Source organism: Belonocnema kinseyi, chromosome 4, assembly GCF_010883055.1.
Source record: "Belonocnema kinseyi isolate 2016_QV_RU_SX_M_011 chromosome 4, B_treatae_v1, whole genome shotgun sequence".
In the NCBI taxonomy this organism is placed as follows: domain Eukaryota; kingdom Metazoa; phylum Arthropoda; class Insecta; order Hymenoptera; family Cynipidae; genus Belonocnema; species Belonocnema kinseyi.
This window is the reverse complement of record NC_046660.1, coordinates 106046547-106060042: the sequence shown is the minus strand read 5'-3', so window position 1 is coordinate 106060042 and position 13496 is coordinate 106046547. Positions and strand designations below refer to the sequence as shown.

General features: G+C 33.7%; 1 protein-coding gene across 6 annotated transcripts in view; it reads left to right on the top strand.

Annotated features, from left to right (window-relative positions):
• LOC117171913 (allatostatin-A receptor-like) overlaps nt 1-13496 on the top strand; it is a 90796-nt gene that overhangs the window by 41934 nt on the left and 35366 nt on the right. For 2 of the 6 annotated variants that reach the window (XR_004466938.1, XR_004466936.1), the window contains exons 4-6: nt 8541-8793; nt 8931-9057; nt 9127-10563. Coding sequence is in view for 3 of the 6 variants with exons in the window: in XM_033359570.1 (XP_033215461.1) it covers nt 8541-8792 (252 nt within the window). In the remaining 3 variants the exon portion in view is untranslated. Of the gene's footprint in view, nt 1-8540; nt 8794-8930; nt 9058-9126; nt 10564-13496 lie in introns of those variants that run through there. The other 4 variants (XM_033359568.1, XM_033359567.1, XR_004466937.1 and 1 more) reach the window with 3 other exon arrangements.

Below are 13496 nucleotides of genomic sequence, written 5' to 3'. Positions count from 1 at the left end.
TAATTTTATGTATTTCATACATTTTATACGGACAGTCAATAATTAAACATCACGTGCACAGTCACGTTGATACGTGAAACAGAATGGTTTATGGCTTCATGCTGTGTGTCTTTTTACGGTTAGTTGGCTAAAAGAGGTTTTTTTTTCATTGACAATTATTATCTTTGTTTAATGGACAGTGAACTATAAACCGAATCCATTTTAAATCAGGTAGGGGACTCCACTTTAAATCGCCAAAGTCTTACACGCCTACCCCTCCTGATCAAAAACGTTTTAAAAGTAGGAAAACCACCTTCAAAAATGTAAACACGATTGACGGGTCCAAATTAATTACTTGAGACTTAAAAATTTCCCTCTCATTGTAATTTTTACCAAAAACTACCCTTCCACGTGAACGTATGCAGCGGAATATATATATATGTATGAAAAAAGCATAAAAATACTACAACTTAGAAAATACTGTTAGTTGTTATTTTTTGCTCTTCTTTGGCTCTTCCATGGCCTTAATTTGAACAAAATTATAGTTTCGTAATACACATAAACTTTTTTTATAACTCTGGTTATACGAATTTACAATTTTACTCTTGAACGAGGTATTAATGCGAGGACGCTACTATTAAGAAAGTGTTTTCGAAATACGTGCGCGTTCGAAAGCGTGACAGTAGTGGGAGAAACCCATTCCGAGAACAGTTATTCCCCTACAAACCCCAATCGCGGAACTATTGAAAAGGTGGACTGAATTTAAAAACTTTTTAAACTTGATTAAGGTGGCTAAAGATTAGGAAGAACCTGAAAAATTATGGAAAAGACAGGGAAATTTATGGATGAGAGAAAATCAGGGAAAAGTCAGGGATTACAAAAAAAAAATTTTAAAGTCATAAATATGAATCAGAGGCATTTTAAATAACTGTCATGAATAATAAAATTAACATTTTTATTTCTTTTTCTATTTTATTAATTTCCTTTTGCCAATTACATTATTAGTGTACATTTTTTATGATTTGCTTGCATATTCAACATTTTTGTTTAAAGGTCATCCTTTAAAAATTTATTCTGTTGTTTTAAAGCTCGTTCTTTTGTTGTTGTTAATTACATTTTTTAATTGAAATCTTAACTATTTAAGTTCAAGATTCATTATGTTAGCTAAAAATTCATCTCGTTGGTTAAAAGTTTAACTGCTTTGTTGAAAATTAATTTGGGTTAATTACATTTTTAAACCTAAAATACAATTATTCCTTTTTTTTAAAATGATTTTCTTCAATCGAAATTTTTATTTGCTGAAAATTCATATTTTTGGTTTAAAAATTTAAATTCTTAAAATAGAATTCGAATTCAATTTTCCTTTTTTGACAATTCGAGTATTTGGTTAAAACTATATTTTGGTAGGTTGCATTGTAAAGAGTTATCCCACAGGAGGAAAGATATAGGAATTATAAATATAGAAACTGCACAAATTTAGGCTACCCCTATTTTAAATGTCCTGAGGAAAATCGAAAGTATTGTTATGGGTGCGGGGCAGAAGGGATATTCAAGAGCGATTGTCCCAAATGCCAAGCGAAGGGAAACGAACAGGGGGAGGAAAGATTAGGGCCCCTAATTTCTCCCGTAACAAATAACGAAGCCCAATTATCAGAGGATAATACGGGTCGCACTCATGAGCCAACTATTACTATTTTGGCTCCTTCAATTTCCAGAACGGTGAACAATATGATTGTCCGAAAGGGGCAATATATTCAAAAAAAAGAAGCCTCTCGTTTAGATTGAATATGGGGGAGCAGTTCTAAAGACGAATAGCCGGTGGAGATCATCCGAGTAGAGGATCCAGTGAAAATCTATCTTAGGTGCAGAAATTCTGACCCCTTGGTTCTATTGCAGGGGGAGGGGGGTACCGTTGCTAGTACTAGCATTTCAGATCCTCTTGGATTGAAGGATATAGCACTGCGCGAAGAAGTATTACCGGAGAGTCGTAGCATGAGCTCTGGGGACTCTAGTGTAGTTCAGGATGGACTAAGAGGGATCCAGACGGATAACAGAGTAACCGACCAAGGTATAGAAGTTCCAGGTGAAATACCGCCATGTGGGGAGATCGAGACCGAAGTAAAGGCCATGAAGCTGTTTGCGAAAATTAGGATCGGTACACGATTGATTGACGCACTTATTGATGGTGGGTCTTCACGTTCATTTTTAATGGAATCCCTCGCACAGGAGTTGATAGCAGAAAATAATAGGAAAATGGTGGATGCTAAAGGACGTATAATGAGAGTAGCTAATGGGGCAAACTCTTCGATTCTGGGGCGGGTATTCCTGCCGATAGAATTAGATGGTGTGAAGCATGAAGTACCTTTTCAAATTACTAAAGCGTTATCACCACATTGAATTTGGGCTGGGACTTTATGCGTAAGTTCGATCTCATCCAAGATGGGTTTAGAAACGCGTGGTATTTAGCTAGGATTGGTAGAATTGTCTGAGGTCGAGAGTAACTGTCTTCAGAAATTTCTTGCAGAAGTCATTCCGTCCAGCAGTCCGAAATATGGTTGTACTCACTTTTTTGAACATAAAATTGATGTTCAGGGGCATTCCTCAATCAAACAGAGACACTATCGTGTAATTCTGGTTGTATTGGGAGCAATGTATGATAAGGTGGATAAGTTTTTATCGGAAGACTTTATCGAACCAACCAATTCAGAGTGGTCTAGTCCAGTGATAATGGTGAAGAAATCTACCGGTGCATATCGCATGTGTATTGACTATAGAAAAGTCAATGAAATTTCTAAGGGCGATGCATACCCACTTCCTTTTTTAGAGATTATCAACAAGGTCGTCTGGAGGACGGCCGTCGAGCTGTAACAGCATTCTCAATTCCGGGACCTGGTTTCTTCCAATATAAGCGCATGCTTTCTAGGTTGAGCGGGGCACCTGCGACATTCCAACGATTGCTTGATAAATTAATGGGCCCTGAAATGCGCCCCCATTGTTTCGCATATCTCGACGATATTATCGTCGTGTCCGAGACTTTTGAGGAGCATTTAGAATAGCTTAGGAAGGTGTTAGATAAAATCTATGGTGCAGGGCTAACCATTAGTCCCGAGAAGAGTGTGTTTTGCCGATCAGAGGTCGCTTGATAAACCCTGTCGCCTGTTGCGGAACAAGGACAGTTGGAATTGGTTGGAGGAACAAGAAACGGCGTTTGAAGTGATTAAAAAGACACTTTCATCGGCTTCAATTTTAGCATGTCCGGATTTTGAACTCCCCTTTGTGTTACAAACTGACGCCAGCAGCTTTGGCTTAGGTGCGGTTTTGACACAGGTAATTGAGGGCGAGGAACGAGTAATTGCTTTCACAAGCTGTACGTTATTGGATGCCGAACGTCGGTATTCCACAATTGAACAGGAATGTCTGACAGTACTTTGGTCTATCCGGAAATTTCGTCCTTTCCTGAAAGGCTTTAAATTTAAGTTGCTCACGGATCATAGCAGTTTGGGATGGCTGCATAATTCGCATAATCCGACTGGATGTGTGAGGATGAGGTTGTCACCGAGTTGTGTGAAGCGGAAGTAATTGACGATCTATGGTATTCCCGGCGAGTTAGGGATGTTCAAAATTTCCCTGGAAGGTGTCATGGTTGGATGGTTCTAGAGGGCAAATTATATGCTTTTAGACCAATTCCTCTGATAGACCCAATCATAGAAGACACAGACGCGTGGAAATTGGTGGTTCCAGTCGATAAACGGCAGCAGGTGTTAATCGAGGTACATGATGAACCTCAGGCAGGACACCTAAGCTCGTCATGGATTAATGGTCAAAAGCATATTAGACCAACCCTGGGCATTAGTCAATGGACTGTATGGGGCCTTACACTCGCCGTAAAGCAGGTAACTGTTATGTTATGGTCTTACAAGACTACTTCACTAAATGGATCAAGTGTAAAGCCCTGCGAGCAGCCGACGCAAAAAATGTGGGGGCGGCTTTGGAGGAAATGTTTATCTCGAGATGGGGTAAACCTGAGGTACTTCACACAGATAATGGAACGGAGATCGTCAACAAAACCCAGCCATTTTAAATTGTAGGAGGGAATTGAGGCCAAAAATAAGTCTCCGATGAGAGGATGAGAGTCCTGATAATATTCCTGAGCCCGATAGAGAAAAATGGATAAATCCTATGGAGCGCCTAAAAGAATTGCGAGACATGGTGATGCTCCATTTAGAGGAGACTCCCGAGAAACAAACTCTTTAATACAACCAATCGCGACTTGATTTTAAGTATCAGATAGCAGATCGGGTTTTGAAGCGTCGGACAGTATTATCCTCAAAGGAGAAGAAAATATCGGCTAAATTAAATAAACGTTTTCATGGTCCTTTCCACGTTATGGGAGTACGTTCACTCCTCGTATATGAATTGGCTGATGATAGTGAGAGGGCGCTTGCGCTTTTCATACAAAATACCTTAAACCATATGTATCATGTTAGGCAGAGTCATTGTTTGGTTTGGTTTTCTTTATCTTTTTTTTTATTATTCTCGTTCTCACATTTGTTAGAATAATTTTTTTGCCTATTGCATGTGTCTGACATACTTTTCATAGTCTTACCCGCAGAATTGGGTTAAGGATATTTCTTGTTTTTACTCTTTTGTAGTGGTTAGTCTTATGATTTTCTTCTTTGCTTTCTTTTTCTTAGTTTTGTCGACACATAAGGACAGTCTTTTCATTTAACATTTTATTTGGTTTATTTATTTTATTTTGTTTCCTCGATTTTGAACATGATAGTGTGTGGTTCCGCTTTGGAGCGGGTGATTTTTAATTTCTTTTAATTTTGATTTAGGAAGTATGGTACGGAATTAAGTCGCCTATCACCCGGGTTGTTCTTGTTCTATAGCTCTTCCCCTCTTGGAGGAAATATCTATTTAAAAAGAAATAGAATACTGAGGCTCGCACCAAGGCCAACTTATCTTATTTCTTTTAATGTTTTTTTTTATTTTTTTCTGAAATGTTTTATATTTATACCTTTGTAAAGCATACTCTGATGGGCTTTTCATAGGAAGAAAGAGTAAGTCACTCTTGTTAATTGTTTTGGGTTTTCTTTTTTTTTTTATGAAATTCACCGAGTTTCGAGTACGAGAGGGGTATAGAGGAGAGAGTGCTTCTTCCCTGGAGCATTATTTTTCAACAAGGACCAGCACTAAAAACAACGAAGAAGCAAGGCGGTTTGAAGTCGCACAGGTGCAGGCGCAACCGTAGGTTGTACACCGAGGGGTGAATGTGGATGAGATTCCTACATTTCGAATCCTGGGGTGATTCAAATCTCACCGTTGAGGATTCGTCGCAGCACCACTATCATCATCTCATGGACAATAGGGTCCCGAAATCTCCCTCCATATGCCATGATACTGCGACAACAAAGAAGACACGTCTCGGCCACCTGAGCAGGAAAGGAGAAATTGGGCAGCCGGCGTGCTGTCGAGACGAGCGAACTGGTTGTCTTTTGTCGTTCGAGCCTCATGAGAGGAAGAGTCGATTGAGCTGTGTGAGAGAAAGTGATCTCTGATCTATTTGCTGCGTCACAGAGTGGTTTAAAAGAATTTTTGTTTGCTACCACGTTTTTTTTTATCTGATCGACGGATTACTGTTGGTGTACGTCGTTGTGGACTAACCTAAGGATTAACCTAAAGGTGGGCGGCATTATTTAATTAAATTCATCTTGCAAATTACTTTGTAAAGTTTAGAATTTGGTTTGTACTCCAAATGGCGTTAATGGACGCGGAGATAATTTTTTAATAATTTTTAACGTTGATTTTTAACTATGATTTACTTATTTTATAGACCTCTCAGATCTATCTTCCGTCAGATTTTCAGGTACCTACGCCACTTTGCCAAAATAATTAGCTTGGGCATTAAAAAAAGTGTTTAAAACAAAAAATAGTTTTATTCGAGGATTACCACTGTCCTTTTTGTTAGTTAAAATCATTTTCTGCAGGGTGGCAAATGGACGTTTGCCTGGCGCCATTTCAAAATAAATTAAGAGCCCCGGAAAAAAGTTTTGTTTTGTCTATTTAAATAAAATGTAGAAGTTAGAACCTTCGTTTTAGCATGTTCAACTATTTGTTGAAAAGTTGAACTGTTTCATTGAAAACTTAATTATTTTATTGAAAATTCAATTCTTGGATTAAAGATCAAATTGTTTCGTTGAAAATTCATTTTTCTTTTGGTTGAAAATTTATCTTGGCAGGTTCAAAATTTCAACAAATTGGTTTTATTCCTTTTATAAAATATGATGTGTTAAAAAATATGTTGATAAATATATATTTAATGTAAAAAAGTAATTGATCTTTTTTATATTCCATACATTTTAATTAAAATAGACTACTGAAATGAATTCATAAAACCGCATTTACTTTATTATTAATAATTTCTTATCATGATGATCTTTTAAACAAAAGGTCATTCTTTGTGGGCATCTCTTCGTACATAGCAAGTTTGGGGAAGGTTTAGTGAAACCCTGTGGAGTTTATCGCGACATGACATGAATCTCGAATAGGGGATTTCACTCTGAGAGATGAATAATTGAGTAATTGATCCGTAGGAAATAAACTAATCCGAGTATTCAATCCAAACTATAAACGTACATGTATTTGCACGTGCCAAATATTATAATTATGAACACACGAGCACGTTTCAGCTCCTCGTTATGCTTGCACAACTACCAGATTAATCCCTCGTTCTTAGTTACACTGTTACACATAAGGCAAATCATAGATTAATCTGTGATATCTAACTCTTATGAAAACGAAAATTTGAACTACATCTCACATTCATATCAATTTTCTTTGACTAATTACGAAAATAATCATACGAACATATAATATTGGTAGGACATCCCAAATAATTTCAAGTTATAATCCTAAATTTGAAGAATTTACACCAATAATCATTTTTAATCAGAATCTTTTAAACTGGATCAAACGATTTTCAAACATCAGATTAGAATGTTAAATTAAACTATATATATATATATATTCCAATTGAAAACGAGTCAGGTGTCTCTCACTGTTTACGTTTCTATCCCCCCGAAATCAGGTCAAGGCCATTTGAAGACAAACCGCGACACTTGACTGAAAGCGAGAGTTTGGTGTATTCTCAAAAATTCAAATCTCATTTTTTGTTCAAACTGTTTACAATTGCTCAAAAATGTTTTAAATCAGTATGCAATGTTTCTAGGCCTTTTTACTCATATTGGTAAGTAAATCTGAATAATTGTTAATTTGTTATAAACAAATTCAGAGATTTTATCTCATACGTTTTGCGTCGAAATATAGAGCAATTTTACGTCAAATAATCTAAAGAATGTCAGCTATTATAAGTACTTTTGATGAAAAGTCTAGTATCCGTTCTCTTAGAGTATTAAGTGTTGAAAGAAAACCTTGATAATAATTTTTTAAAAAATCAAAAAACCTAGAAGGTATTTAAGGTTTATAATTTTGGTTTCTTTTTCTTAAAATTTCATAATTTTGTGATTTTAATTATATTAAGGTGTATTTTTTATGTTTATCGTAATAGGATGCAGTTTCGAACGAATACTTATTGAACAAAATGTCAAAAACATTTTGAATTTTTATAAAAATAATTTTCAAACAGATTTTCTAAAGAAAAAAAAACACTTTTGTTTTTTTTAAAAGGACCCGAAATAAAAAATTTTTAATATCTCCTAAGGTTTTTTTAAATACTCGAAAATAATCTCGGAGTTCTTCTTTTTACACCTAGGAGAAAGGATACTAGAATTTTTATCAAAATTAGTAACAATAGCTGAAATTCTTCAGATAATTTGACATGGAATTTTTAACTATTATTAATTAGATAATCTTTCGCTTTTTGATTGAATGAACTAAAAATTATTTTTGGTCATAATTTTCGACATTACGGTATCATTAATGCTTTAGAAAGTAGCCAAATTGTTAATTTTTTATAAAATTATTGAATTAAAAAATATTTACCTTCTGTTAAATTATCCACGTGCGAGGTCATTGTAGAGATAGTAATATTTATGATGACTGCAACAAGAAAATATAATTTTAAAAAAGACTAAATTGTGTATTTGTTTATTAAATTTGCTTATTGTTTATAACGGAGAACATTTTTGTTGCATTTTCATATCAACATAAGTGAGGATTCCTAGGAACAATTTATACTGATTTTAAACATTTTTAAGCAATTGGAAACAGTTTGAAGAAAATAGAAGACTAACTTTTTAAAATATTATATTTATTTATTTTATAATTTTATTACATACTTTGAATCGGAATACAAGAGTAAAAAATGACCCCACTTATTTCATTTGACATGGAGTGCCCCATAAATGAGTCAATTCCAAGTTAAAACTTTAACATGAATCAGTTTGATAAAGAATTTACTTTAAAGATCAACAATATTTTTTTTCCGAATGCTTTATATACAGTATGTATAGTAACTCGAGCCAACGTGCAGAAAGGTTATACGTATTGGAGAGCAAATTCAAGAATTTAATATAATTTTTTTTAATTTCTGATTTTAGCTAATTCTTGTAATCAAGTCTTTGGGCGGTTATCCTCTGACGACTTCAACAATCATGCTGCAAATTGCGAGTCATGTCCTCGCATACACGAACAGCTGTGTCAACCCGTTCCTCTACGCCTTTCTTAGTGAAAATTTCCGAAAAGCCTTTCGAAAAATCATTTACTGCAGATCACGAATGGATCCACATTATCGACTAGGAGGACCACCTACAAGAACCACTAGGACTGCCAGTACAGGTGACAAACTTTAGGGTGAGTCTTTACAGCTTCCGGGATCCGAATCGATCTAGAAATGTGCATTTGAAGAGGACTCAACTTATCAATCCAAATAAAAATGCAATACAAAAAAGTGCTTCGATTCTTATAAATCAGATTTTTATTCATTGCAGGAGTAATTGCAACAACTTACTTTTAAAAGATGGTAAATTTCCTTTTTGAAAAATGTTACAACTTTCAAATTTTATATTTATCGATTCGGCTGCACCCGGAAGCCAAAGATGACATGGATGTTAATCTGTAAGTAACTCTAATGTTTATTTATTGAATTACTTTTGTATTTTCATTTATATTTTGGAAATTTTTCAGGCCAGACACAAGACGTTCCGAAAAATAGAATTTTTAATTTATGAACAAAAAAACTAGCTTTTGGGATACATCAGTGGTGAATAAAAGCGTGATAAATTTGATTGAAAATATTATTAGGAAGCGAAAGTTTCCTCAAGTTCGGACGGTATTGAAAAATCCAATTATCAATTTAGGAAAAGAAATTTTATTTCTATCTATTGAATTGCTCAATCGATACAAAGTTTCATTGGAACATAAAATTCCATTTCGAGACAATAGAGAGAATGGTTTATTAAACATTCACGGGATATAGAAGTTTCAGTGTTCAATTGAGGTGTGAAAAGTTTGATTGAAAGATATCATCCCGTCCAGAGAAAATAAAGGGAAAATTTTCTCCGCTCGAGGCTCATATATCCTTAACCTTAGACGGTGATTGAAATGCCTATTTTATAATTCAAAAATGCAACAGCTAAATATATTTGCAGCTGATGAATGGAAAAAATTGAAAGTTTCAAAAAAGAAGCAAAAACTTGCATCGATACAACTTTTTTTTAATTGCAAAAAAAATTGAAAAATTACAATAGAAACAAAAAACATTTTCTTACAACTTCCATTGGAATTTCTTGGATTTTTGGAGCCAATAATTTCATTCTCGCCAAAATATCATATTTTCATTTCTATAACGCTACTTGTCATACCTCTTTTTAAGTAAAAGATAACATTTGGATTTATGTATTTGACTCATTTCGGAAATAATCATAGAAAACTATTATCATGGAAATGTCCCAGTAAAAGGAGGTAATATCAATCTTAGGTATCTGATCGACTCGAGCTTGCCGGGTATATTTTTAACGAGATATTTTCGTCTCACAGTTTCTCTCTTGTGAAGAATTTCTTATTTCACTTAAAAGAGAAAAAGGAGCCTTTTTCAGATTTAAAGCGACTTGGTTGAAAAAAATGAAAAGTATTAAAGTACATTAGTGTATACATTTTTAGTAAGTCTTTCGCATGCTATATATTGGTGACTTTCTTCACAGAATATTTTAAATCATTAAAATTTTAAGTGTTTAGGAATTAATTATTTTTACTAGCAGGAAGTTTCACTCAATGAAATTGTTTTAGACAAGGGGACTCAAAACTGAATAATATTATAAATAAACTTAATTTTTACAGTGTCATTCATGAGAGTGTAATATAATCGACCAAATGTTCTATCTCTAGTTTTCAATAGATCTTTACGTTTCGGCACGCATAGAATCCAAAAATCATACAATTTTATCGGTGTCTGTCAGTTTGTATGCATGGATGTATGTCTGGATGTATGTCTGTCTGTATTTCTGTATTTATTGTTACCTGAATGTTGTAGCCACGCTAACTTTTGAAGGATTTGTCTAATCGAGTCTGCCTTTCACAGGCTTCTTAAGGTTCCCAAAATACAGGTTAATAGAAAAAAAAATGTTGTCAAAGTTTCTGATCGATGGGCAGAAGACTTGCAAATTATCCTAATAAAATTTTTCATTTGAATGGAAATTAGATAAGTTATATACCTTTCAAAATTTTGAAAATGTTCAGAAAAATAGAAACAAATATTTTTATGATAGATTAGGAAATTTGATTTAAATTCGTCAAAATATATCAAATATATTGAGAAACTATATCAGTTAAATTTTTCAATCAGACAACAATTTAAAAAGTTAAGGCTTTTTCAAAATTTGAATAACATTTTTTTATGAGTTTTAGAAATTTTTGTCACATTTTCTGGTACATGAAATTTCTTAATTAGACAAAAGTTCCAAAAGTCGGAAATGTAATCGTCAAAACTGTTTGTGCTTTGAGAACATTCTTTAAAAACAAATCGAAAAAATGGCAGTTACAATTCATGGCTGTAATTCTTCAGAAGTTTAAATCACAGTTTTCGATTTAAGTTAAAATATTTATGATATTTAACAAAATGTAATTAAAGTGTACCCATTTAACGTACGAAAACGAGCGCGTGCAGTGCGTGATGAGAATGTACCCGCGCAGTGGGCATATTTTAAAAAAACCCACAGAAAAGAATCACACCCCTCCAAAATCCTAATACTCGGCAAGTCCTCCAATCATGTTCTGTCATGAAAAATAGAGTTCTGCGCGAGGTTGGAGAGATCTTTTCAGTCTTCGTTTTTTCTCGAAAACGCTCGAAAATTGTGAATTCGTAAATAAGTAGGCTTCCCCGAGCATTAATGTTTCTTTCGCGATATCCTAAACCTCCATCCGCGCTCTGTCAAACCGAGTTCGCGCCGATGATGTTAGGGTATTGAGCGAGCACGTAGCGAGGTTTCAAAAAAATATTCAATGTTTCACAAATGCTCGCTAAAGCCTCTTTAAGTGCTTTAGGTAGCCCACTTATTTCCGAATTCGCAATTTTCGAGCGTTTTCGAGGAGAAACGAGGACTGAAAAGCTCTCTCCAACCTTGCGCAGAACTCTATTTTTCGTGACAGAGCATGCAGGGAGGGCTTTCCGAGTATTGGGATTTTGTCCCGGGAATTAAAATGTTTGTAATAAAGATGTTCAATTTGTACAATTGTAAGTAAGAAGTAAGGGAACAAGATTTTATGAATCAATTCTGATAAGATATGAGACACAACTCTCTGCCAGAGACATCTAGATTGTGCATACAAAATACATTTTTTCATACTTTGTTATCACTGTAAGAGTAATGGCTAATTATTATGAAGATAATGGTGTATAATTCCAGTCTTGAGAAGAATTTCTTCGTTTCAAACATTTATTTAAAAATAAATTTTGTTAAGGTCAGTCCACATGTATTGATAAATTTTTCGTATGGAATAAGCTGTTAGTATAGATTGGATCAGATCACTCTTGGACTTTCTCGTGAAAATTTTTAAATAGCTCTATTGACCATCCAGCTTTCATTCATTCCCTTACTTATATTCACGTGATTGGAAAATTCCAGCGACTTTTGCTTCAAAGACACGAACGTTCTGCTAAAAAAAACACTTGCATTTAAGAAGCTCATTTTGCACCAATTTTGAAAATTGATTATGTATTCATCCTCAATTACTAAAAGCACTCTATTTTGACAGAGCATAGGAAGCTTTAATAAGGACCGATGAGTGATGCGACTTCCCAGCATGCTAAGAGAAGGTTATTGAAGTTACATGTTATTTTCAAATAAGTCCTGTTTCAGAACAATATTTTGCGTAATAATTTGTCTTGAAAATTAATCTGTTTTTTTCTTTCAGTGTGATGAAAAAGAAGGTCATTGAAGTTATCATTTTCGGATAGTCAGTGAATTGGTAATCATTATTTGCAAAGATTTTTTGACAATATTTTGTGTAATAGTCCAGTTTTACAAATAATATCTCTTCCTGATTAAATACTTATACAAATGTACATTTTATTTTAGACATATTCTCTTATTCATTATTTTGAATATTTTTATTAAAAAACTTAATACTGCTCGAAACCGAAGTTTAATATTGCTAGTTTTTTTTTATTTAACACTGCCTCTTCGGATAAACACTACTTCTTAGAATATAACTTAAAACATAATAATTTTTAAACATTATTTTCCTTTAACTATAATAGTAATTATTCTTTTAAATTCATATATTGTTACTGATTTCATGACATTTATTCTAATACATTATTCCAAAATAGTATGAAGAGCAAGTCAACGGTAGAATGGTACTCTTTTTCTCTTTGATTAGGATGCCGACTATGGGCATGGCGTAAATAATATTTTTCAATTAATTAAGCTAGAACCTCTTCGCTACAGTCTTTCGAATACTATATTCAAGTGAAACTAAATTTCGACATTTGAAAAAAATTATACTTAGAATTTGACTGCTCAATACAGTATGGAAGCAAGTTTGGGCGAGTCCATATAAGGAATCAGGTTGCAGTTGATCTGTATGTGGAATCAATTGCATATATTTTGTTCGAATTTGACAGTCTTAAATTTGCTGATAAAATAAACTAAGATAGGCTGTTCTATAGAAAGCAATTAAGTTTCTTACGCCGGTGTCTGTTTGTCTGCCCGGCGTCGTCGTCGTCGATAGATTGACGATAGATTGACAAAAAGTGTGCACCTAAAAATATCTACAAATTTATCATGAATTGTTTTTTTATAGAATCAGTGCTTTGTGTTTTATTGATAAAAAACAATATTCAAAATGAATAAAATTAAATTTGCATACGGACGATGCAAGCTAGGAGAATAAATAAGAGAAAATTCATTCAACCCAAAAAGATTTACAAATTTTTTACGAATATTTTTTTTAATAGGAAGCGTAGGTTTTCTTTATCGTAAAAAACAAAATATAACAATAAAGTAATAAAAACAAAGCAATAAGAATAAGTATGTTTAAATTTCCATGCATATTAT